Source organism: Haliotis cracherodii, unplaced genomic scaffold, assembly GCF_022045235.1.
Source record: "Haliotis cracherodii isolate W230 unplaced genomic scaffold, xgHalCrac1.p SCAF_11, whole genome shotgun sequence".
Lineage (NCBI taxonomy): Eukaryota > Metazoa > Mollusca > Gastropoda > Lepetellida > Haliotidae > Haliotis > Haliotis cracherodii.
The window spans coordinates 39,518,125-39,544,503 of record NW_027266266.1 but is presented as its reverse complement, the minus strand read 5'-3'; the positions used below and the strand labels follow the sequence as shown (position 1 = coordinate 39,544,503).

The 26,379-nt window shown below is 41.1% G+C and overlaps 1 protein-coding gene across 1 annotated transcript; it reads left to right on the top strand.

The window, feature by feature from the left end:
• Positions 1 to 193: 193 nt before the first annotated feature.
• LOC139456486 (FACT complex subunit SSRP1-like) lies at positions 194 to 24,683 on the top strand. Its single transcript, XM_071238221.1, has 18 exons — positions 194 to 337; positions 1,110 to 1,252; positions 3,488 to 3,673; positions 6,001 to 6,106; positions 7,132 to 7,325; positions 8,168 to 8,262; positions 8,737 to 8,872; positions 11,189 to 11,292; positions 11,927 to 12,055; positions 12,473 to 12,694; positions 13,118 to 13,199; positions 15,310 to 15,442; positions 16,228 to 16,273; positions 17,691 to 17,850; positions 18,348 to 18,536; positions 18,941 to 19,077; positions 21,114 to 21,357; positions 24,233 to 24,683. The coding sequence occupies exons 2-18, from the start codon at positions 1,199 to 1,201 to the stop codon at positions 24,305 to 24,307; spliced, it is 2,292 nt and encodes a 763-aa protein (XP_071094322.1). The 5' UTR covers positions 194 to 337; positions 1,110 to 1,198; the 3' UTR covers positions 24,308 to 24,683.
• The last annotated feature ends 1,696 nt before the right edge of the window (positions 24,684 to 26,379 follow it).

The following is a 26,379-nucleotide window of genomic DNA, read 5'->3' as shown; positions in this document are numbered from 1 at the left end:
GGCCCTCGCTGCTGTAAGATTGTGATTGATAATGCAATTCAATGTACAAAAACAATCTGGTGGCTTGGGAGATCTTTTAGTTGTTGGTATAAATTGAGTTAAGAGCAAGAAACAGCATACCTACAAAATTTATGGTTTTTCTTTGTAAACTCCGTATATCGTGTTACAGCAACATCGCTGTGCGGAGCAACTACTCGCAGCGCCATCTGTTTCCTGCGGATAAACGTGCTTTGGTCATCAAAAACAGGACAAAAGTAGATTCTGACAATTTTATATTTTGGGCATTTAAAAAGAAGTTGCACAGAAGATTAAACATGTGAATATATACGTATTACAGGTAATATTCTCTTGTTAACTGTGATACAACTATGTTTACCTGACATGTATTGCGACACACTTTCTTCACTTGAGATTATTTCCCGCCATATTCTCGTATGAATAATGCTGGTTCACCAGGAATACCATTGCTGACATTATTTTTTCACGACCATCCCCCTATAATATGTGCCGTGATGAAAATGCAGTGAATACAGTCTAAATCAGGGTTCGACCAAAGTATTGTTCAGGTAACCAACAGAATATGTCTCCAATTTGTTCAACTGCAAAATTGTGTTCACTTGTTTTCACATTTCATGTCAGCCCTAGGCATAGATCTCTATATATTATGTCGTTATATTCTGTTGCACTTTACACCCTTATAATAAACATTTATTAATAAGTACATATTTTGTGTGCCGTTAGTCTAAAGTATTGAAAAGTTAATATTATCATGTAGGTGTTTTGTATTTAAGAATTGAACGTCAGTTTGGATGGGTTCATTAAAGTGTGAACGATTTAAAAGCGTTGGTTAAACTGTGTGAACCTGCGAGCTTGCGAGTCAGCATGAAAGAAACAGTGTAAACTTCAAAGTATGAAATAATTTCTTCATGAAGAGCTGTTTTGTGAATGTTGTTCAAATGAACGTGATAAGATCATAAGATGTCAACAATCACCAACAAAACTAAAGCATTGCAGCTTCAATCAAAAGTGTTTTCTCCCAATATTTCAACCAGACAAGTATCTGTATTTGGAAGTTTTATAGTTATTGCTGTTTCGTTTTTTCTTTGTAGGGAGTTGGGGCTGGAGCTGATACTGTTCATCCAGAAAAGCAATTTGTTTCAGCCAAGGGAACAGAGTGTCTAATATTTCTGCCATCAACATGAGCGACATTCAAGAATACCCAGATGTTGTCCAGGAATTCAGGGGACATCTTGTAAGTCAACAGGGCTCCACTTGATTTTTTTAAACCATTGAAATTACGGAAAGACTTCCACCCGTATATCCCCTCCAAAAGTTATATATGCAGGCATTGCTGCTCAATCCTTTTAACATTTTTAATCATATGTACTTTAAGTTAACTTTTTTTGACAGGGGGACAAATATTTGTACAGGTATCACTTGTCCCAACTTGATTTAAATAAAACTATTTCTAGGTGGGCAACTCTCCCCCCCTCCCCCCGGCACTGATACAGCTGTAAGTCTTACCGAATTTACTCACACGTTATCATTTTTTTGACATCTTTTGGTATTCAGAACATGTTTACCCCATCGAAACCAGCCTATTTGGTATATTTTACCAGTGGGTAGACATATTTTTAAATAATCTTGCGTAAAATATTGTTTACGCTATCTTCAAAGTTTCTTCTGTTCATGTGCTACCTCAGTGTCTCATAAGCTCACAACAGTGAGACATGCACATCTCAGTTGCATTGAGCGAGAAACGCTTATGTAAATTGTTCACTTCAGTAAACTTTTTGGAATGTTGATGTCTTCATTTGATCGTAATTATATATATGTAAGATGCTTTGTTAAGAAAGGTGAAAAGGCAGGGGTGTTAAGCACAGTGTTGTTATGCTGTTGGGTTTTACATTTATTTATACATACAGTAAACTACGGTTATAACAAACTAAAAGGGATCACAACTTTTATATTATTGCTATATGTACATAGTTATTTAAGCATTTCGATTGTCAGACATTGGATCAAGTCACATAACCACATGTTACTCGATAAATAACAAATGTTCATTGAATATACTGTATGTACAATGTTAATCATCTCATAAGCAAAATAAAATACATAACCATGATAACATAAGTAATTACATGTTATAAATATATACAGTTTCATTGACATACAGACACAAGAGTCACTTGCTGTCATCTGATATCTGTGATTTTGCATTGAACATTGGTTGAGAAATGGTTCTGATAGAGTGTTGTCACATTGTTATCAATGTTTTCAAACAGTTTCCATGATACTATAGCCCAATCACTGTCTTACTATTGTTAATTGAAGGTGTAAATTGAGGACAAGGTGGCAGTACCTAATCGGAATCCGGTAAATTGCCTTCAATTTTTGAACAGCTGCGTGAGCCACGAGGCTTTCGATAGACTGATTGTGACACAAGCAGCTCTGAGATTAAGAGTTTGTTATGGACATAGACATTGTCGCTGACAGAGTACAGAGGCGACCACAATATACATCGCCAGAAATTGGCACTAGTTCTATAGTCCTTACCAAACTGCCCAATAGTTAAGGTATCCTAAGGGCTAGTAGAAGTTTGCCCTTTTTAAGGGTTTTGCTACATGTTATCATTACAAGGACAAGTGGACTGAAACTGTTAGTTTCTACAGCTGGTTTCTATTTTAATTCGGTTATTACATTTTTCATTGAGTAACCATTATTTTTTCACTCATCTATTCATCACTCTATTGGGTTTTTCCCCCGAATTAGAAAACATTTTAAGATTTAAAAAAGTGAAATAATGTTTTGGATGTATATAACTGTTTTAAATATATAGACTGCCTCAGTGGTCTAGTGTTAGAGCATCCGCCGGAGAGTGGAAGGTCCGGTGTTCGATCCCCGGCCGCGTCATACCAAAAGTCGTTAAAAGATGGTACCCTGTCTGGCGCTCGGCATTAAGGGGCTAAAACAAGGACTGGTCGGCTCGGAGTCAGTATACTGTGTCTGAGTGGAGTATTCATGTTAAACTGCGGCATGGTATCTCAGTGATGTAGCACTATAAATCGGCATCAGTTCGGACTAGTACAAGCAGCCACACAAACACACACACGTACATGCACGTCGCCATATAAGTGCAATAATCTTGGACGCGATGTTAAACCCCATTTCACCTCACCTGTAAATATATAAGCTTGACTTGGAAAGTAAATAAGTCCATAATTGTGTTTCAGAAATTAGCTCCATTGCATGCATGCTGAAAAAGCTTAATTGGGTATTTACGTGAGCCATATTTATACATTTGAGTTTTTCATTTAAAGCATGCATTTCTGCACGCAAGTTTATTGAAAGTAATTGGGTTTTGAATATTTTGGTGGGTATTTGTATCTGTAACTCTGATGGGATGTCCTCATGTCTTTGTTTACTGGTAGCGAGAACTAAGATTCTATTTTGATGAGATTGACTTTGAGTATGAATGTTTCAGAACCCTGGGCGTCTGAAGCTGCAGAGCAACAGCGTGATCTTCAAGAACACCAAGACTGGCAAGGTGGACCAGTACCAGAGCAATGACATCACAAAGGCGCAGTGGCTGAAGAGGGCACGTGGCTATTGCCTCAAGTTCAAGCTTAACAACGATACAATCCACAGATACGATGGCTTCAAAGAAACGGTGAGTTTTTGTCTGTGCGTACAAGTGGAGTGTGTGGATACTGTTGTATAATTGAGCATGGCTAGTCTTTTGCATCATGTAAGTCATCTTCCCGAGGCAAGAGAGTTAACTGACTAAATTTAAAAGTCCAGTGTCCACCCTTGCCGAATGAGGCTGGAATTTCTGGGCTTGATTTTAGCGCCACATGTGGCTATTATGAGTTATGTCCCTTCTTCTGACCAATCAGATTCCACCTCATGTATCACTTGCATTTGCTTCAAACAAAATGGCAGCGCCCAATCAAGACGGTCTGACTGATAATAAATATCTGTATGGTGATCAAACGGATCTTGCATCGCAAGTGCATCAAATCAAGTGAGCACCTTGATTAAAAACATTTAAAGATTAGAAAAATATCTGTTGACAACGAGTTGGCAATGCACATGCTTTGCAAATCCTGCAATTGACCAAAATCTGCATGACAGTTTATGAACCCGGATTTCGATTTCATTGCGCGATTTTGATTGGACTTGTTAGTCCAGCCAAAATGTAACTCCATAATACCAACCTAGTTCAGCAGTAGCAGGGATAGAAACTAACTGTTTTAGTCCTTACAGTGATAGCATATAACAAAACCCTTAAAAATGGCAAAACTAGTCCTTATGATACCTTAACTATTGGGCAGTTTGGCAAGGACTGTAGGACTAGTCCCAATTTCTAACGCTGAATAGTCCATCAACTCCCTTGCCTCGGGAAGATGCATGTATGTATATAAATTGCATTTGTTAAGAATTAGTAGATTATGATCTATTGGTGATTTGGTCAAGACAATTTTTTTGTAATAAAGATTTATTGTAATAATATGGGTTTTCCCTCGCTAGGTACATCAAATCGCTTGAGTACCTTCATGAAAAGATTTGGAAAATATGTCCATGCCCAGTTGACGGTACACATGCTGTGCAAATCCTGAAATCAAACGAATTTGGCAAGGTGGTTGCCATGTTGTTTATGAACCGGATGTCGATTTTGTCTGGACTATGCATAGACTCATTAGTCCAGCCAAAATGTAACTCCACATTCCAGCCCAGTTCCACAAGGGTGGTTGGTGGACTTTTTAAGTCAGTTATCTCCCTTGCCTCAGGAAGATGTCATAGCTGAAGTTAAAACTGTCATGGGCATACCAACCATTACAATCTGGGCATATAGTAATAGTTTTTGCATAATTATGCTATTACGCTTGTCCGCCCCTAAATTGCGATATTTGTAATTTTTTTCACAATTTATTTTCATGCGTAAAACGTCATGAAGAGCAAATTGTTAATGCACTGATGACATCGAACATTCTACCATTGTCTACAGCAAGACTAAGCTGATAATGAGCCATGCTTTCAATTCACAGTGTTACAATATCCATTAGTTAGTGATACAAGGTCTCTGATTGTAATGATAAAATACACTCGTCATTATTTTGTACAGACTTGACGAAAATGTTGAAGAGAAAACCCGCCCTGTGGTATTGTAACTCTTTTTCACATGAAATTACACTTTTTATCCCATTGATAACTCGAAAAATCCAATTAGGGTTAGCATCAGATGATCTCTGCATACTCAAATCATTTCACCACTATCAGCTGTTAGAGACGTTTGTTTACCAGCACAAATGTGACAAACTTTTTGTAAGGATTAAGAGGGTGTGAGTACTTTGGTCATAATACATTGATGCGTGAATGTACTGAAAAGAGTATCACAGTGTCCAGGGGTGTATTGTGGGGGGAATCTTAATTGTCAGTGAAACAGGGGTCAATTTAACTTCTGGCCCATTGGACCATGGCCAGTGAAATTTACGTAAGGCTTGCTATAACATAAAGTAGATAGCCTGTCTGGCTAGTCAAAATTTCACCCCTTCTCTGCGTATGTTTGTCTTTTTTAATTGGACACTGCTTATGAACCATGTTATTTCGATTAGTAAATATTTCAGTGGATGAGGGCACGTGAATGGTTGGCTCGGTAGACTGACACAACCGGGGCCATTTTTTAATGTTCTGTACAACAACAATTACATCTTTATTTGCTCATAAACTCGCCACAAAATGAGGCAAATGGAAGCCAAGATATTAACTCTGAGTGCAGCAAAGGAAGTTTTAGGGGTGAGGAGTTCTAAAATTTTCGGGGACTCGGTAGCTCTGTCGTGGCCTCCAATAAATTGTTTGGGCCAGTTAGTTTGGAAGAGGGCCATTAACTTTTGGAAGGAGCAGGACCAGCTGGCTTCATATGAAATTGTTAAATCTTCCCCTGTGGAATACATGTGTCACTGTAACCGAAAATAAACATCATCTTCCTCTTTGTAGGATTTCGAGAAGCTGTCAGGATTTGTGTCCAACTTCTATGAGACTTCATTGGAGAAAGTGGATGTCTCGTTGAAAGGCTGGAACTACGGTATCGCCCATTTTCAAGGTAGAACATTAATAGGGGTGTGTTACCAGAATACCACGATTTGAAATATTAATGAGTGCATTTCACAGTACGTTTGGAAAATACTGGTATATTGCGCATTTGTTGAATTGAAAATATGATAGTCAGAATTTAGAAAAAATAGGATCTTTAGATTCCTGTGAATGAAAAAAGGAAAGTATTCGCGACCTGTTTCCATGTATAAAATGTGTATTACGCATGTGTTGTGACCTTAGCAACATCCAACGAAATGGCAGAAAAACACAAGGTTGTTAATAATGTGTGTGTGTATAGAGTCCTATCTTGGGTCCATTTCAGATTTAAAATAACTTCAAGTCATTTGTGTTATTTTTATTCAGGTGCATAGCAAATTACAGATGAAAGAACGCATGCAATATGTTGTACGCATCTCAATTTATTAGTCATTATTGTAATAAATATTGCAATACAAATGTCAGCCCAATACCTGTCACAACATATTCAAAATGTTGACATGTTGACAAACAATTAAAACTACCGTATTCGACGTAATAAGCGCCCACGGCGATATTTGCTAATATATTGGCTAATGAACAATCTCAGTTAGAATCCCTTCCAATTGATTAATGTACACAAGACTTATTTATTTGTGTATAATACGCACTCGTATGTCATATGCACCCTTAATTATGGGCAATTAAATCCTGGAAAAATATGTCTGTCGTATATAAACATTTCAGGCTGTCAGCATAAACCACGAAATTTACGATCTTTCAACTCAAAATAATATCCTAATAAGAGCTCCCTAATGCTAATTTTGAGAGCGCCCTGGGCGCTTATTACGTCGAATACGGTATTTACCTAAAATATAAAGAACCAGTTAATTTCCCCGTCGTGATATTGCTGGAGTATTGCTAAAAGTGACGTAAAATCATACTCATTCACCATGTGTCTTATTAATCATTGATTGAATCTGTCATAAACATGATTGTTTATCCTAGAGATGGGAGATTGTGTATATAAGTGTAACATAATACATGTTATTTCAGGTAACGCACTGACTTTTGAAGTGGACAAGTCCCTGTCTTTTGAGGTCCCCCTGACAAATGTATCTCACTCAACAACAGCAAAGAATGAGGTGACCTTGGAATTTCACCTGAATGATGACGCTGCCGTCTCGCTTACGGAGATGCGTTTCCACATACCTGCTGACAACAGGGACGCCGAGAACGATCCTGTACAGGTATTCTGCTTTGTTCTCATTCACTATCCAGCACTTCAGACCACAGCCAGACTGTTTTGCAACAGCAGTAGAAGAAACGGGTTGATCAATCAAGACTTATGAATATAGTCTTTGGGTTAGAGTAGTTCTTAGCAACCCATTCTTGTTGTAACAGGCAACTAACAGGATCAGGCTCTCTGACTTGGTTGATGCATGTCATCATATTACAGTCATGTTAATTGATGCTCATGATGTCAATCACTGGTTTGTCTGGTCCAGACTTGATTATTTACAGACCGCCTGCATATAGCTTGAATATTGCTGAGTGCTGCATTAAACAACAAACAAACAAACAAACAAACATGCCCTGACAGCAAGGTATGTCACTCGTGCGTATCTACTACCACTGGACTACATTGCCTAGACTTGATTATGTATATTGTGTTGTATTTTATCAATTGTTAGGTACTAAATGTGAAAAATGTAAAAAAGTGATGAAACTTTGATCGTTAGACTTTTATTCATCGTTTGTTCATCATTTGTTCATCCAACATTGGGGGCACAGGTGGCCCATCTGTGTAAGGTGTGGCAATTCACTCTTCAGAGTTATGTCCCTTAGGCAGTCCAGAAATTTTGACCGTGGGTTCGAATCCCACTTTTGCCCAGTTTATGATCTAGGTTTGTCAACACGATATGACTGCATCAAAGTGGTAAATACCTGAGACCTGCATCACTTCTGGCTCTCCTCCCACATCAAGCATTCACACTGTGATATAACTGAAATACAGTTTGAGTTTCCTTCAAGCCAAACTGCATCCAATACATGTTCCTGCAGTAAATTCTCGTTGTGTCTTTGTGTCCAGGAATTCTACAAGAATGTGTTGGAGAGTGCGGACATCATCCAGGCAACTGGCGAATCCATCGTCACGCTACAGGAGATCCAGTGTCTCACACCAAGGTAAGAGCAGTGTCGAGCCCGGATGTAACTAGGTTACAACAGTGACATTACCAACTTGTTCTTTTGAAACCTCCGTCGTGGCCTTGAAAATAGCATGTACGCCTGGAGAGCAGAAGGTCGGTGGTTTGATCCTCGTCAGTGTCATACCAAAAGATGTTAAGAGATGATACTTGTTGTTACCCTGCCTGGTGCCTGGCATTAAGGGGCTAAAACAAGTACTGGAATGCTCGGAGTCAATAGACTGTGTCCGAGGGGGGTATTCATGTTAAACTGAGGCATGGTATATCAGTAGCACCATAAGACCAGACTAGTACAAGCCGCCACTCACACGTGCTTGTTGGTTGCTATATAATAATAATAATAATCTTGAACGGTAAACCCCATTTCCCGTGACTTGTTATTTTGAGGTAATAATTCAGCGATAATAACACATCTTTGATTTTTACATTTCTAAGTATTTATTTTTGTTTTCAGAGGTCGTTATGACCTGAAGATGTACCCTACATTCCTGCAGTTGCATGGTAAAACATTTGACTACAAGATCCCCTATACCACAGTGCTGCGTCTCTTCCTGCTGCCCCACAAGGACGGCAGACAGATGTTCTTTGTGGTAAGTAGAGCAGCCTGGCTTCAGTCAGACTTGTCCAGCTTGGAGAGGACAAAACAGCTGATGCAGCACAAAACAATATTCACACACACTCAAATGCATCCCTTCTTACACTTTTCAAATGTTATTATTTACCATAGTTACCGGCACTATGTACCATTGTTGTTTATGCCTGAGGTGTGTACCATATGTTACCATAGTCTGGTCGTATTTAAAATGGAACTTGCCTTAAAAGGCAACTATGTTTGTTGTAAGAGGCGACTAACGGGATCGGGTGGTCAGGCTCGCTGACTTGGTTGGTGCATGTCATCGTATATCCCAATTGCGTGGATCGATGCTCATGATGTCAATCACTGGATTGTCTGGTCCAGACTCGATGATTTACAGACCACCATTATATAGCTGGAATATTGCTGAGTGTGGCGTTAAAACAACAAACATACAAACAGTACCTTTACATTAATTTTTTGTCACGTTTGTCCGATTTTCCGAATGGCATATTAATATACTACTCAAGAGAAGTTATGTCCTGGCATAACTGATGAATACAGTAATATGTTGAGCAGTATATTTACCATAAGTCATGATAGTGACAGGGTTTTCATACATGGATTCTGACATCTTGGTTGCCATAAGTATGGTTGGGTGTCTTTTGTCTGTCGCACTGATGATGGAAACTCGTACTTTCAGTCTTTGTGTATGGTACAGTTTTAACTTTCGATGTTCAGGATTCAGGTATACCAGTATGGAAGAATAATATATGTAGGAATAGTCCTATATGACTGTATGAAGGGACTTATCGATGCCTGCTCAAAGGCCGATATTCAGTCTACAGAAAATGTCAGTAATTGTTCCCAAATTGGAAATACAAATTTCCCAATTCATGTTACATAATAAAAACTAATGTTATTGCTTTGTAATGACTTTTAATTTAATTGAATGACTTGAGAAAATACATTGTTTTGCTAAACTGCCTGTCGAGTTCTGAAGGGTATTGGCCTGACTTTTGTATTGAGATGTATTGCAGTAATGTTTCATATAGTATGACATCAATCTCATTTAAATCAGATGTGAGTTCTCGCTGCCGCTATACAAAGATCTGAAGACATCCCATTACGGGTCACGTCAGAACGACCTTTCGCGTAAATGGCCTGCTGTAAATTTACGTGTCTATTTCTTTGTCATAATAAGCTGCAGTTTTTTTAAAGGAGGGCCTGAAGAGTTTAGTTAGGGCTGGCATCTTCTAAAGTCTTGTTCCTGACGGCATCCTGGTATCAATTGCGTCTATAGCGTGTTGTGAATGCGTCTGTAGTGTGTTGTGAATGCGTCTGTAGTGTGTTGTGATTGAGTCTGTAGCGTGGTGTGATTGCGTCTGTAGCGTGTTGTGAATGCGTCTGTAGCGTGTTGTGAATGCGTCTGTAGCGTGTTGTGATTGCGTCTGTAGCGTGTTGTGATTGCGTCTGTAGCGTGTTGTGATTGCATCTGTAGCGTGGTGTGATTGCGTCTGTAGCATGTTGTGATTGCGCCTGTAGCGTGGTGTGATTGCGTCTGTAGCGTGGTGTGATTGCGTCTGTAGTGTGGTGTGATTGCGTCTGTAGCGTGTTGTGATTGCGTCTGTAGCGTGTTGTGATTGCATCTGTAGCGTGGTGTGATTGCGTCTGTAGCATGTTGTGATTGCGTCTGTAGCGTGGTGTGATTGCGTCTGTAGCGTGGTGTGATTGCGTCTGTAGCGTGTTGTGATTGCGTCTGTAGCGTGGTGTGAATGCGTCTGTAGCTTGTTGTGAATGCATCTGTAGTGTGTTGTGATTGCGTCTGTAGCGTTGTGTGAATGCGTCTGTAGCGTGTTGTGATTGCGTCTGTAGCGTGTTGTGAATGCGTCTGTAGCGTGTTGTGATTGCATCTGTAGCGTGGTGTGATTGCGTCTGTAGCATGTTGTGATTGCGTCTGTAGCGTGGTGTGATTGCGTCTGTAGCGTGGTGTGATTGCGTCTGTAGCGCGGCGTGATTGCGTCGGTAGCGTGGCGTGATTGCGTCTGTAGCGCGGCGTGATTGCGTCTGTAGCGTGTTGTGAATGCGTCTGTAGCGTGTTGTGAATGCGTCTGTAGCGTGTTGTGAATGCGTCTAGCGCGTTGTGATTGCATCTGTAGCGTGTTGTGATTGCATCTGTAGCGTGGTGTGAATGCGTCTTTAGCGTGTTGTGATTGTGTCTGTAGGGTGGAGTGATTGCGTCTGTAGCGTGTTGTGAATGCGTCTGTAGCGTGTTGTGATTGTGTCTGTAGCGTGTTGTGATTGTGTCATTACAGTAAGATGTCTATTACAGGTGAGCCTCGACCCACCCATCAAGCAGGGGCAGACACGGTACCACTTCCTCATTCTCCTCTTCAACAAGGATGACGAGATGTCGGCCGAACTGAACCTGACTGAGTAGGTGTTACTTGTCCACAGATGACAGCCTAGAAACCTATGATTGTTGGTTCGAACCCCAGTTCGCCCTGATTATATTTCTAGGTTTGTCAGCACCATACCCGTGCTCGTGGGTTTCACCAAAGTTGTAAACGTCCAAGACCTGCATCACTTCGGGCTTTCCTCCCACATTAAGCTGACACGCCATGATATAACAGGAATACTGTTAAAAGCGGCGTTAAACCCAACTCACTAATTCTTCAACAAGCGCCCCTTGTTTATCGCTTTTATTGCATTGATCCAGTCGAGAGACTCTACTCACATTATGGGAAGTCAAAATAGAAACTAAACTAATCTGGAATAGAATAGGTCTTCAGCAACCCATGTTTGCCATAAAAGGCGACAATGCTTGTCGTAAGAGGCGACTAATGGGATCGGGCGGTCAGGCTCACTGACTTGGTTGGTGCATGTCATTGTATCCCAATTGCATGGATTGATGCTCATTATGTCAATCACTAGATTGTCTAGTCCAGACTTGATTACTTACAGGCTGCCATCATATAGCTGGAATAATGCTGAGTGTTGCTTACAACAACTGACTAACTCACTCACTTTGTTCGGTTAGGGTGACATTCTAATAATGTTATGCTTCCAGTGAGGACATTGAGAAGAAGTATGATGGCAAGTTGACCAGGGAGATGTCTGGACCGGATTACGAAGTGGTCAGCAGAATATTCAAGGCCATCACAACGAGCAAAATCACTGTGCCAGGAGGATTTGTCGGGTACGAGAGTAGGGCAAATCAAAATAACCACATAGCAGCGAGTGCATGCCAGTCTCACTATATGGTGTGTCTTAATCAGTGCATGACAAGTCTCACTATATGGTGTGTCTTAATCAGTGCATGACAAGTCTCACTATATGGTGAGACTTGTCATGCACTGATTAAGACACACCATGTCGTGAGACTTGTCATGCACTGATTAAGACACACCATGTCGTGAGACTTGTCATGCACTGATTAAGACACACCATATAGTGAGACTGGCATGGTCTCCGTGTATGGCGTGTCTTAATATGATAGTATTGCTAAATGAGCACATTTATTTTCCTTTCTTTTGGAACCTACAGCTAAAATGATTTTGCCATGCCAACTTATCTGCAGAGGATAAATAACATTGAAGCCTGTTTGTGTTTGCAGCCACTCCGGGACTCAGGCAATCAGTTGTTCCTACAAGGCAGCCACAGGGCTGTTGTACCCACTAGAGAGAGGCTTCATCTTTGTCCACAAACCTCCCATTCACATCAGGTTTGATGAGATTGCAGCTGTCAATTTTGCTCGAAGTTCCGGCAATACCAGGTCATTTGACTTTGATGTGGAATCCAAGTCAGGGACCGTTTACAACTTTGTCGGTCTTGAAAAGTGAGTAGTTTTATTTCATCAATAATTAACTTGTATACAGTGTTAGAAAATGGCACTAGTCCTATAGTCTTTGCCAAACTGCCCAATGGTAAAGGTATCACAAGGACTAGTAGAAATTTGCCCTTTTTAAAGACAAGTGGCCGAAAACTGTTAGTTTCTAACCCTGGTATATCAGACAAATGTCCCCTTGCTTTTTATTGCAGAATTTATTCTTGTCTATTGGTAGTGGTGAGGCATGATATCTCAGTGGTCTAGAACTGTTAAACCAGCTTAAGTCCAGACTAGTACAAGCATGCACATACTTGTGCATGCATGCCGCTATATAAGTGACATAATCTTCAACGTGGCGTTTACCCTCTATGCCACCTTGCCTGTCCGTAGTTTTGTGGTCTGTTTTTCATGGTGCCATGTTGCTTTGTACAGAGACGAGTATGGGAAACTCTACGATTTTGTCGCCCAGAAGAAACTGCGAGTGAAGAACATCGGTGGAAAAGGGAAAAAACGAGTAAGTCCAGGAAATGAGCCATTTCTTACGAGGGGTGAAACAAAACTGCAAGGTCACGATACATTACATATCACAATCCGTAGGTCACGATACAATATGTATCGTGGTACACATATTTATGTCAAATTGCATAGAAACGTCTTGACTATAAATAATTTAGAGCAGGTTCAAAAGGAAAAGGTAGCTGTAGACACATGTTCGTAGTGGCAAGTGCAAATTACAGCACATTTTGAGATATTTTAGTGACAAAAACGCTGGAGGGGGGGAGGGGGAGAGTCTTTAAACGACAAGTAATTCTTTGTTTTGGCAAGTGTATCATCTCTTAGTGATACAGAAAAAATCATATCATGTTTCACATCTTGGCAGGGGGCACGGGTGGCCCAGTCGTCTAAGGCGCCGCGATTCGCTGTGCAGAGTTGCGTCCCTTGGGCACGCCAGAAACCTATGATTGTGGGTTCGAATCCCGGTTCGCCCCGATTATGTTTCTAGGTTTGTCAGCACCATACCCGTGCTCGTGGGTTTCAACGAAGTGGTAAACGGCTGAGACCTGCATCACTTCGGGCTTTCCTCCCACATTAAGCTGACATGCCGTGATATAACTGGAATACTGTTAAAAGCGGCGTTAAACCCAACTCACTCACTCACTCACTCACATCTTGGCATGAAAACTCATGATGCACCGCTGCACTGATTGTTTCAGCATAACAGCATCAAACTAAGTTCATTTTCAGTGATTCATTCATATATTTTTCACTCTAATCTTGCCATTTACGTTCAATGGAATCAAGTGTTGAGTTTTTTGTTTACATGAATCTAACTGATGAATGTATTTCCAAGAATGTAAATATCAATAGAATATATTGCCATAGCTCCAGATAACTTTGAGCAATTGAGTTTTTACTCTAGGGTTTCTATTTGAAAAGTAATTGGGTTGTTTTTTTTTTGTGTATTTTACACAAATATGCTGTTTATCTGTAGCTCTGTATTGCTATTTTCATGATAAAAGATGTGGAAAATCTTTTATCTATCTCATCACAAGACCTGAAAAGGTCTGTTTGGTGTTAAAAGGAAGATGACACGTGAGATAATGCAAACATGCAGTATGATAGAATTCAAAGCTTCTAGAGGGGAACCATCTTCCTGCGGCAAGTGAGTTAACTGACTATAAAAGTCCAGTTTCCACCCTTGCCGAACTAGGCTGGTATTATGGAGTTACATTTTGGCTGGACTAACGAGTCTATGCATAGTCCAATCTAAATCGCGCACCAAAATCGAAATCCGGTTCGTAAAGTGTCATGCAGATTTTGGTCGACTGCAGTATTTGCAAAGCATGTGCACCGCTAACTCGTCAACAGATATTTTCTTAATCTGTTCATGCTTTTAATCAAGGTGCTCACGTGATTTCATGCACTTCGCGATGTAAGACTTGTTTTATCACAATATAGATCTTGATTATCAATCAGACCGACTTGACTGGGCGCCACCGTTTTGTTTGAAGCAAATGCAAGTGATACGAGAGGTTGAATATGATTGGTCAATAGGAGAGGCATAGAAAGGACATAACTCGTAATAGCCACTGGTGGCGCTCCGATCGAGCCAAGGAATTCCAGCCTAGTTCGGCAAGGGTGGAAACTGGACTTTTAAAGTCAGTTAACGCTCTTGCCACGGGAAGATGGCGTATTTCGGCAAGGGTGGAAACTGGACTTTTAAAGTCAGTTAACGCTCTTGCCTCGGGAAGATGGAGGGGAACTGGGAACAATATCATTTTCATTTTTCTTAAATAATAATGTATACAACTCAAAAAAAGTTTAAAGGTTCTTTCATATAACTATAGTTAATCTATCGTGGCATGACAGCAATATGGAAGAATCAGGTGTTCTTTAAATTCTTTTGAGTAGTATAATTTTTCATATGATGTAGGTATTTTCTTGAAGCATTCTAAAGAAGAGTTGGGCAAAGAACTTCCATGTGTACAACTCTTCGTTTGCTAAGGACCAAAATAGTTCTCTTTCGTCAAAGTTACGCTCTTTTGCAGTGTTGAGTAGTACATAGACTTCCAACACAATCTGTGTGTGTGAGTGTGCGTGAGACTGACTGTTTGTGTTTCCAGACCCAGGATGATGATGATGACGTTTGGGGCAGTGGTGATGAGGGTGGCGAACACGATGCCTACCTGGAGCGTATGAAGGAGGAGGGCAAGAATCGCCAGGTGGATGACGAGGATGACGACAGTGACAGCTCAGGTGAGACAGTCAGTCTGGGACCAACCCTCAAGCAGATGGATAAACATTACGGCTGTAACGTTTTTGTTTGTTGTTTAACGCCCCACTCAACAATATTCCAACCATATTATACCCCAGATCTTCACGGGTATGGGCTGTAACGATTCACCGATACCTACGATGTGATCAACTCGAAAGGGTGCACGGGAATCACGCACGCATGAATACGATGTTAGCGTTGGGCGTCTCAACATGCATGATTCCCATGGACTCTTTCGAGTTGAGTTCATTGGTTCAACTGTGTCATATGTCCCTGTGACGCAGGGGTAGTATTATGCAGATAGCTGTTTCAATGAATGCTCGTGCCGAACAGGTCTGGTTGTTGATGAAATATAGTGATAGCTAAATAGACAGATTTTTTATTCATGCACCGATTGTCTTTAAATGTAATATCCAGTTATGTATGACTGTTTTATAATCTCATACCAACTTTGAATGGAGTAGGTCTGATAGTTTTTCAGATATTGTAGTAAACATCGGTACCTTAAATTACCTTCCTGACTATAAATGCAACCCTTGGGCACACCAGAAACCTATGATCCTGGGTTCAAATCCCGGTTCACCAAGATTATGTTTCTTGGTTTGTCAGCATGTGCTCATGGTAAATGTGTGAGACCTGCATCGCTGCAGGCTTTCCTCCCACATCAAGGTGATACACCATAACTGGATTACTGTACAAATGGCGTTAAACCCATCTCACTTACACACTCTTGTATATATTTGACTGTGTCATTGTTTTTCTCCAGACGAGTCCTACAACCCAGGTGGAAGTGGCAGCGAGGTGGCTGAAGAGTGAGTACACGCCAACTAACCAGGGCCGCACTTCACTAACAGATCTTAACACTGTGACTGTCTGAGCCTATGATAAAGTGTGTGTGACTGGCTGCTGTCATTGTGCTACAATCGCTTTTTGAAACAAGAGTCCATGCATTTACCTACATACACTTAGTTGATATCTCCATGGTCTAGTGCAGAGTTGCGTCCCTTAGGCACGCCAGAAACCTATGATTGTGGGTTCGAATCCCGGTTCGCCCCGATTATGTTTCTAGGTTTGTCAGCACCATACCTGTGCTCATGGGTTTCACCGAAGTGGTAAACGTCTGAGACCTGCATCACTTCGGGCTTTCCTCCCACATTAAGCTGACATGCCGCGATATAACTGGAATACTGTTAAAAGTGGCGTTGAACCCAACTCACTCACTCACTCCATGGTCTAGTGGTAGAGCGTAGAGTGGAGAGCAGAACCCGGCTGCGTCATACCAAAAGATGTTTAAAGATGGTACTTGTTGTTACCCTGCCTAGCTCTCAGCGTTAAGGGGCTAAAACAAGGACTGGTCGGCTCGGAGTATGCTGTGTCTGAGTGGGGTATCATGTTAAACTGAGGCATGGTATCTCAGTGGCCTAGCACTATAAAAGCGGCACAAGTCCGGACAAGTACAAGCAACCACATAAACACACTCATGTACATGCATGTTACTATATAAGGGCAATAATCTTGGACGCGGCGTTAAACTCCATTTCACCTGACCTTGGTTGATATTATCTACTAGGTCGGATTGTGGCTGGGATATTGCTGAGTACTGGTAAAACAGCTAACAAAACAAACATACACAGATTTTGTAAATACAAACTACTCAAGAAGTGAAACTTTTTTGAAGTTCTAGACTGCATATCACACAAAATGTGGCACATGCCTTTGTTGGAAGTAGTCGAGTGCAAGCAGTCTGTCCTGAAGAAACCCAGTCACCCCACGACCAAATCTGTTACTTCCAAATAAGCCGATGATTCAGTTTATGTAGTTCTAATGTTAAAATTAATTTATAAGATTGACGCTATGGAATTACAACATACACATTTTGAAATTCAGAAAGGAAGTTTAAATTTGCAGAGTTGCCCCCCTTTAAGGATCCAGGCAAAGAGAAAGTAACTTTCTCTAGGTCATTGACAGATTATTAAGTGAGGAATGCACAATTCTGTAAGGAAAATCATCTGCCAATCAACAAGGCCATATTGGAATAAACATGATTGTGGAGGGGTGTGGAATTTTTAGATGGTGACGGTCACAACATATGACTGGCTGTTGGTTCACATGGGCTGAGGACGACTAAATAGCCACCCACTCTGTGTGTGTAGAATGTTTCAAGATCTGCAGTTTTGAGTTCTATGTTGTTTGAGAAGACTTGTGAATTTGACTCATTTGTGTATGCAGGTATGACAGTAACCCTCCCACGTCGTCGACGTCCGACTCCGACTATTCAGCGGGGTCGGCCGGCAGTGGAGGAGACTCGGCTGCTGAAGCAAGGAGGGAGAAGAAGAAGGAGAAAAAAGAGAAGAAAGAGAAGAAGAAGTCCAAGTCTGCGAAGACAGTTGTAAGTTGATGCCTTTGTCAGGATCAATGAAGTTGATTACTTGCAAGATGTGGTTCAAGTCCAGGGTAGCTTTGCTTGTGTGATTGTGAGTTTCAACAAATGGCTCAACGTCTAAGACCTGCATCTTTTTGTGCTTTCTTCCCACATCAAGCTGACTCACTGTGATATAACTGATCAATGACTTTTCTCTCAGATCTGGGTCAGACTGTATGTTGTGTTGAAGCATGGTGGGACATTTTTCCCTCAGATCTGGGTCATCCTGTATGTTATGTTGAAGCATGGTGGGACGTTTCCCTCAGATCTGGGTCAGACTGTATGTTATGTTGAAGCATGGTGGGACGTTCCTCTCGGATCTGGGTCAGACTGTATGTTTTGTTGAAGCATGGTGGGATATCTCAGATCTGGGTCCGCCTGTATGTTGTGTTGCGTGTTGGGACATAACTATGAGATGTGGATGTTGAGTAGTCAGACATGATCGTCTATTTTTCTCTCTACAGAAGGAAGGAAGAAGGAAGAGGAAGAGCAAGAAGGACAGGGACCCCAACCGACCTAAACGGGCTCAGTCGGCATACTTCCTGTGGCTCAATGAAAGCAGAGAGAGCATCAAGACAGAATTCCCAGGGCTGTCGATCACTGAATTGTCAAAGAAGGCTGGTGAGATGTGGAGGGACATGACAGACAAATCTGTAAGTTAACCTGCCAGTATAATGAATCCTCCTTGTCCCCAACACAAGTCTGTTAGAATATCTGACCCGTGAAAAGGCGACTAACGGGATCAGGTGGTTAGGCTCGCTGACTTGGTTGATGCTTATGATGTCAATCACTGGATTGTCTGGTCTAGACTCAATTATTTAAGACCGCCATCATATAGCTGGAATATTGCTGAGTGCGGCATTAAACATCAAACAACAACAAACCAACCAACTGTTATAATATCTCCTTACAGAACCCCCAAAGTCCCTGACACACGTCTGTGCCCTTAAACAGGTCTACAATGTGTTTTACTTTGAGATTAGACTAAAGGATGAGCTCTTTAGATTGAGGATTAGCTACGTGAAGGGTGAGTGAGTGAGTGTGTTTGTTGCTGCAGAAGTACGAGGCGCTGGCGGAGGAGGCGAAGAAGGAGTACCAGGCTGCCATGGAGGAGTACAAGAAACAGAAGGAGGAAGAACCCAGCGCAGACGAGGACGACGACGAGGATGGAGGTGGAGGAGGAAGTCCAAAGAAGTAAGAAATTAGTCAAATATTCAAGTTTATCAAATTTGATAAGATTGTGACTTACTGACCTCCCAATGGGGATTCTGGATAATGAACTTCAATTCATACACTGATGTTTCAAATTGCTTCTGAATTCAAAATTTGGAATACTACAACATATCATGATACATATCGCAATACAGCCTTGTGTATCAAGACTTTAAACCTCCAATACCCCTCCCTAGCGGTGTTTGAAATAAATATAATCGCCAGGCTACCATCAGGACCAACAAACTTCAGGCCCTGACTAAGCTCTTCAGGCTCTCATTAAAAACTGCAGCTTAATGTGACAAAGGAATCAACATGCAAATTTACTGCAGGCAATAAGGACCCATACAACTTTGAGGCCCTTGAAGATTCCTGGGTAGAAGAGGTCTTCAGCAACCCTTCTTGCCGTAAAAGGCCACTATGCTTGTCGTAACAGGATCGGGTGGTCAGGCTCGCTGACTTGGTTGATGCATGTCATCGATCCTAATTGCGTGGATCGATGCTCATGATATTTATCACTGGATTGTCTGGCTCAGACTCGATTATTTACAGACTACCACCATATAGCTGGAATATTGCTGAGTGCGGCGTTAAACAACAAACAAACAAACCATACAACTTTGAAACTACGGACCCGACACTAGACCACCCTGCCACGGTCCTACAGGCAGGTGCTATTTTCAATACTGATCCTAGTAAGCACATCTCTTTAGCATGGATTGTTACATATATCAGTCACTGGATTGTCTCGTCCAGACTTGACTATTTACAGGCCGATGTCTAATAACTTGAATATTACTGAGGACAACATTAAACAACAAACAAACAAACTTATTACCCATAACATTTCTTTTTAGAAATAGCACATAAACCATCCCCTGTAAACTTCATCTTGGAATGCTTGCTTCTAGAGATTTGTATGTCGGTATTCATCTTGGAATGCTTCTAGAGATTTGTATGTTGGTATTCATCTTGGAATGCTTCTAGAGATAGGTATGTCTGTATTCATCTTGGAATGCTTCTAGAGATTGGTATGTCTGTATTCATCTTGGAATGCTTGATTCTATATATTGGTATGTTGGTATTCATCTTGGAATTCTTGCTTCTAGAGATTGGTATGTCTGTATTCATCTTGGAATGCTTGCTTCTAGAGATTGGTATGTCTGTATTCATCTTGGAATGCTTGCTTCTAGAGATTGGTATGTCGGTATTCATCTTGGAATGCTTTCTTCTAGAGATTGGTATGTTGGTATTCATCTTGGAATGCTTCTAGAGATTGGTATGTCTGTATTCATCTTGGAATGCTTCTAGAGATTGGTATGTCTGTATTCATCTTGGAATGCTTTCTTCTAGAGATTGGTATGTTGGTACTCATCTTGGAATGCTTCTAGAGATTGGTATGTCGGTATTCACCTTGAAATGCTTGCTTCTAGAGATTGGTATGTCTGTATTCATCTTGGAATGCTTCTAGAGATTTGTATGTTGGTATTCATCTTGGAATGCTTGCTTCTAGAGATAGGTATGTCTGTATTCATCTTGGAATGCTTGATTCTATAGATTGGTATGTCTGTATTCATCTTGGAATGCTTGATTCTATAGATTGGTATGTCGGTATTCATCTTGGAATTCTTGCTTCTAGAGATTGGTATGTCGGTATTCATCTTGGAATGCTTCTAGAGATCGGTATGTCGGTATTCATCTTGGAATGCTTCTAGAGATTGGTATGTCGGTATTCATCTTGGAATGCTTCTAGAGATTGGTATGTCGGTATTTATCTTGGAATGCTTGCCTCTAGAGATTGGTATGTTGGTATTCATCTTGGAATGCTTCTAGAGATTGGTATGTCGGTATTCATCTTGGAATGCTTCTAGAGATTGGTATGTCGGTATTCATCTTGGAATGCTTGTAGAGATTGGTATGTCGGTATTCATCTTGGAATGCTTGCCTCTAGAGATTGGTATGTTGATATTCATCTTGGAATGCTGCTAGAGATTCGTATGTCGGTATTCATCTTTCAGAGAGAGAAAGAAGAAGGTGAGCCCGAGCCCGAAGAAGTTGACGGAGAGTCGTGCCGGCGCGGGCAGCGACTACAAGAGCAAGGAGTTCATCTCCAGTTCCTCCAGCTCGGATGAGAACAAGCCACTCAAGAAGAAGGCCAAGAAGGAGGGCCGCAAGGAGAAGCGAGCGGAGAGTTCCCCCAAGGGGAGGAAGAGCAAGAGAGGGGCCAAAAGGAACTCCGGGAGCGAGAGTGAGGAAGCAGAGGTAAGAGAGGCGGATCAGGTGTGGCATCCATCATTGTACAGGGCGATGTGGTAGCCAAGTAGTTTAAGTGCTTCCTCGTCAGGCTAAAGGTTGGATTGATCCCTTACATGGGTACAATGTGTGAAGCCAAGTTTTGGTGTCGCCCGATGAGATATGCTGGCGTATTAAGTCTTTGAAAGGCATTAGAAGTGATACACATACAGAACTTCATTATGAGGAACACAGCGTTTCGGTGTATATACTTACTCCTTCATCAAGTGAGTAAGAAAATACTCCGAAACGTTGTGTTCCTCATATTAAAGAAGTTGACATCCGTAAATTCTCTTTCTGCTGGAAACCCACCTCCCTCATTCACTCACTACACCACACACACACACACACTACACACTACACACTACACTACACTACACTACACTACACTTCTCAATCCATCGAAGATTTCTTTTTGAAAACTTTGGACATATATAGAAATAAAGAGGTTGACAACAAGGTTGATTTTATAAGCATCTGAGGGTACCTCCCTCTGTGTGATTACTAGGCAGCAAACTGAATGGTGTACATAAGTTTCTGGGGCGACTAGTAGCAAAAGTTAAATATTTTTGGATACTGCTGACTCTAATGGGATGAAAAAATAAACAAATAAAATGACATGAAATATCAAAATAATTTGTGTTGAAAAGAGGCTTTATTGCGAAATATCAATAAAATATGGTGAAGTGTTTGCTGTAAACATGGTAAAGTTTGATCGCTGTAGATCCAATAAGAGTTATGGCCCTTCCTTATATCACATCTGGTGGCACAGACATTCCCGTTAGGAAATGGCGACATTCATGTGCCTCATGACAATTATATATATTTTTTACCTCCGACATAAAATTAAATTCTATCTTCAAGCAACTAAGCAAAAAGTATTGCCTTATGAAACCATTGTACATGTACTTACATCAAACTGTAGTTTGGCTGTCCACAAGTTAAGCAAATGTTACATTATGCATTATTTGCTGTTCAGTTGCTTTTATTAATGGGGACACCGGTGGCTGCAATTAGCAGTGCAGACTTGTCTCCTGGGCACGCCAAAAACCTGTGATTGTGTGTTCAAATCCCGGTTCGCCCTGATTGTTTCAAGGTTTGTCAGCACCATACCCATATCTCGTGGGTTTCACCCAAGTGGTAAACGTCTGAGACGTGCATCAGTTGGGTTTTTCTCCAAAATTAATCTGACTCGATGTGATATAACTAGAATAGGGTTTTTCTCCAAAATTAATCTGACTCGATGTGATATAACTCAAAGCAGTGTTAAACCCTACTCACTCACCCGTATGGACTTGGAGTAAGTTGCCTTTTTTAAGGGTTTTGCTATATGTTATCATTATGAGGACTCGTGTCTATCGCTGTGGTGGGTGTACACCATTCGGTATTGCTGTGATGGGTATATATTTGTTTCTATCGCTGTGATGGGTGAATATTTGTTTCTATCGCTGTGGGGGCGGTCGGGTAGCCTAGTGGTTAAAGCGTTCGCTCGTCAAGCCGAAGACCTGGATTCGATTCCTGTCATGGGTACATAGTGTGAAGCCCATTTCTGGTGTCCCCCGATGTGATATTGCTGGAATATTGCTAAAAGCGACGTAAAACCTTACTCACTCACTCACTCACTCTAGTGCTGTGGTGGTTGTATATTTGTTTCTATTGGTGTGGAGGGTGTATATTTGTTTCTGTAGCTGTGGAGGGTGTGTATTTGTTTCTGTAGCTGTGATGGGTGTATATTTGTTTCTGTAGCTGTGATGGGTGTATATTTGTTTCTGTAGCTGTGGAGGGTGTATATTTGTTTCTGTAGCTGTGATGGGTGTATATTTGTTTCTGTAGCTGTGATGGGTGTATATTTGTTTCTGTAGCTGTGATGGGTGTATATTTGTTTCTGTAGCTGTGATGGGTGTATATTTGTTTCTGTAGCTGTGGAGGGTGTATATTTGTTTCTGTAGCTGTAATGGGTGTATATTTGTTTCTGTAGCTGTGGAGGGTGTATATTTGTTTCTGTAGCTGTGATGGGTGTATATTTGTTTCTGTAGCTGTGATGGGTGTATATTTGTTTCTGTAGCTGTGATGGGTGTATATTTGTTTCTGTAGCTGTGATGGGTGTATATTTGTTTCTGTAGCTGTGATGGGTGTATATTTGTTTCTGTAGCTGTGGAGGGTGTATATTTGTTTCTGTAGCTGTGGAGGGTGTATATTTGTTTCTGTAGCTGTGGAGGGTGTATATTTGTTTCTGTAGCTGTGATGGGTGTATATTTGTTTCTGTAGCTGTGATGGGTGTATATTTGTTTCTGTAGCTGTGATGGGTGTATATTTGTTTCTGTAGCTGTGGAGGGTGTATATTTGTTTCTGTAGCTGTAATGGGTGTATATTTGTTTCTGTAGCTGTGGAGGGTGTATATTTGTTTCTGTAGCTGTGATGGGTGTATATTTGTTTCTGTAGCTGTGATGGGTGTATATTTGTTTCTGTAGCTGTGATGGGTGTTTATTTGTTTCTGTAGCTGTGATGGGTGTATATTTGTTTCTGTAGCTGTGGAGGGTGTATATTTGTTTCTGTAGCTGTGATGGGTGTATATTTGTTTCTGTAGCTGTGATGGGTGTATATTTGTTTCTGTAGCTGTGATGGGTGTATATTTGTTTCTGTAGCTGTGATGGGTGTATATTTGTTTCTGTAGCTGTGATGGGTGTATATTTGTTTCTGTAGCTGTGGAGGGTGTATATTTGTTTCTGTAGCTGTGATGGGTGTATATTTGTTTCTGTAGCTGTGATGGGTGTATATTTGTTTCTGTAGCTGTGAGGGGTGTATATTTGTTTCTGTAGCTGTGATGGGTGTATATTTGTTTCAGCTGCCTGAAGATGAGGAGATCCTCAGTTCACCCACAGCATCTGAAGCATCGGCTTCCGAGTCCGACTCAGACTAAAACGCTTGCCGAACACTTCATCATTTGGACCCGTCCGTCTGAGCAATGCTTCGTGGGAGACATGTATCAGCTACGCAGCCATCTGTATATAACTACTCATCGTCATTGCATCACCAGATATTGGGACAGCCAGAATCCACTTCATGCTATTAAATGTTGTTTTCAGTGCTGCATGTGTCCATCATGAATAATGTTGACAAATGTGCCGGTTTTCTTGTAAATGGTAAATGAAGAAGGCCATTTCTTATCTAAGAACTCAATATTCATTGTAATTCACATAAAGAGCATTTGTCTTCTATGTTCCTGTATACTGAAGTTTGTAAATATGTGTGGTAAATATGCTGTCTAGTGATGTAAATAAATGTATGCCTTCTTACCAGTGTCCTGTGTCCCTGTATCGACAACACACAAGCACGCCCCGGAACGACCTTGAGAAGTTGTAGTAGTAAGTAAGGATAAGATATATGGATGAACAACTTCTTTATTACAATTAGGAGGGACATTTCAGTGTAGGTTCAACACCATCATCAAGCAAGTGATGTACAGAGAATGGTTGACAAGCGTATATACAGGAATGAGGCAGGTATAAGGCACGGCTTCATACCTGTATATATGCTTGTCAACCATTCTCTGTTCATCACTTGCTTGACAGGGTTAGAAACTAACGGTTTTCATCCACTAGTCCTTAAAATGATAACATATAGCAAAACCCCTAAAAAGGGCAAATTTCTACTAGTCCTTATGATACCTTCACCATTGGGCAGTTTGGCAAGGACTATAGGACTAGTGCCAATTTCTAACACTGCTTGATAATGGTGTTGAACCTACACCGAAACGTCCTTCCTAATTGTCCGCCGCCGCGCTTAAGCGCGTAGAGGGGGATATAGAATTCACAACCGTCTGTACGTCCGTCCGTACATCCCACCTGTTTGTTGCCGCGATATCTCAAGAACTAAACACTGGATTGTCTTCATATTTGGAACTATGGTGTATATACAGAAACCGCAGACACCAGTCGGTTTTGGTGACCATGACCCCATTTTCAAGGTCACAGCAGGCAAATCTGCTTTTGGAGTTGGAAAACGGTGTTGCCGCGATATCTCAAGATCTAATCGCTGAATTGTCTTTATATTTGGAACTATGGTGTATATACAGACTCCGCAGACACCAGTCGGTTATGGTGACCTTGACCCCATTTTCAAGGTCACAGCAGGCAAATCTGCTTTTGGAGATGGAAAACGGTGTTGCCGCGATATCTCAAGATCTAATCACTGGATTGTCTGTATATTTGGAACTATGGTGTATATACAGACTCCGCAGACACCAGTCGGTTTTGGTGACCTTGACCCCATTTTCAAGGTCACAGCAGGCAAATCTGCTTTTGGAGTTGGAAAACGGTGTTGCCGCGATATCTCAAGATCTAATCGCTGGATTGTCTTCATATTTGGAACTATGGCGTATATACAGATTCCGCAGACACCAGTCGGTTTTGGTGACCTTGACCTCATTTTCAAGATCACAGCAGGCATATCTGCTTTTGGAGTTGGAAAACGGTGTTGCCGCGATATCTCAAGAACTAATCGCTGGATTGTCTTCATATTTGGTACTATGGTGTATATACAGGCGGGGGATATTTCGTCACTTTGTGACAAATACTTGTTATGATCATAGCTTGATAAGGAAGAATAAAAATGAATAATTACATTGTCAAGCATGATGATGGAAGATGTCGATAGGGCTGCATGTTGGCTCAGCTGTGGTGGGTTTGGATTCTGACATATGGTCTGACAGTGTTGTGTGAAGATGCTGAGATGTGGTTTGACAACTGTGTACAGGTGCTGAGACGTTTGGGGCATGGCTCACTGCAGCATTGACAATTCACTCACTTCAATGTTCTACCGGAACAGGGTGCCTATAGCTGTTATCCCACATCTCGATTCACCACAGGATCAGGGTGACTATAGCTGTTATCGAAAAAATGACAAATCGTCCGCTGAAAATTCTTGAAATAAATAATTATGCTTCATATTGCTGAAGAAAATGGTCTCACATTGTTGAAAAGTATATTTACA

Coding starts and splice junctions, on each gene's coding strand:
- LOC139456486 (XM_071238221.1), top strand. CDS start 1,199: ATGAGCGACATTCAAGAATACCCAGATGTTGTCCAGGAATTCAGGGGA. Junction 7,326..8,167: donor CCGAGAACGATCCTGTACAG/GTATTCTGCTTT, acceptor CTTTGTGTCCAG/GAATTCTACAAGAATGTGTT. Junction 12,695..13,117: donor AACTTTGTCGGTCTTGAAAA/GTGAGTAGTTTT, acceptor TGCTTTGTACAG/AGACGAGTATGGGAAACTCT.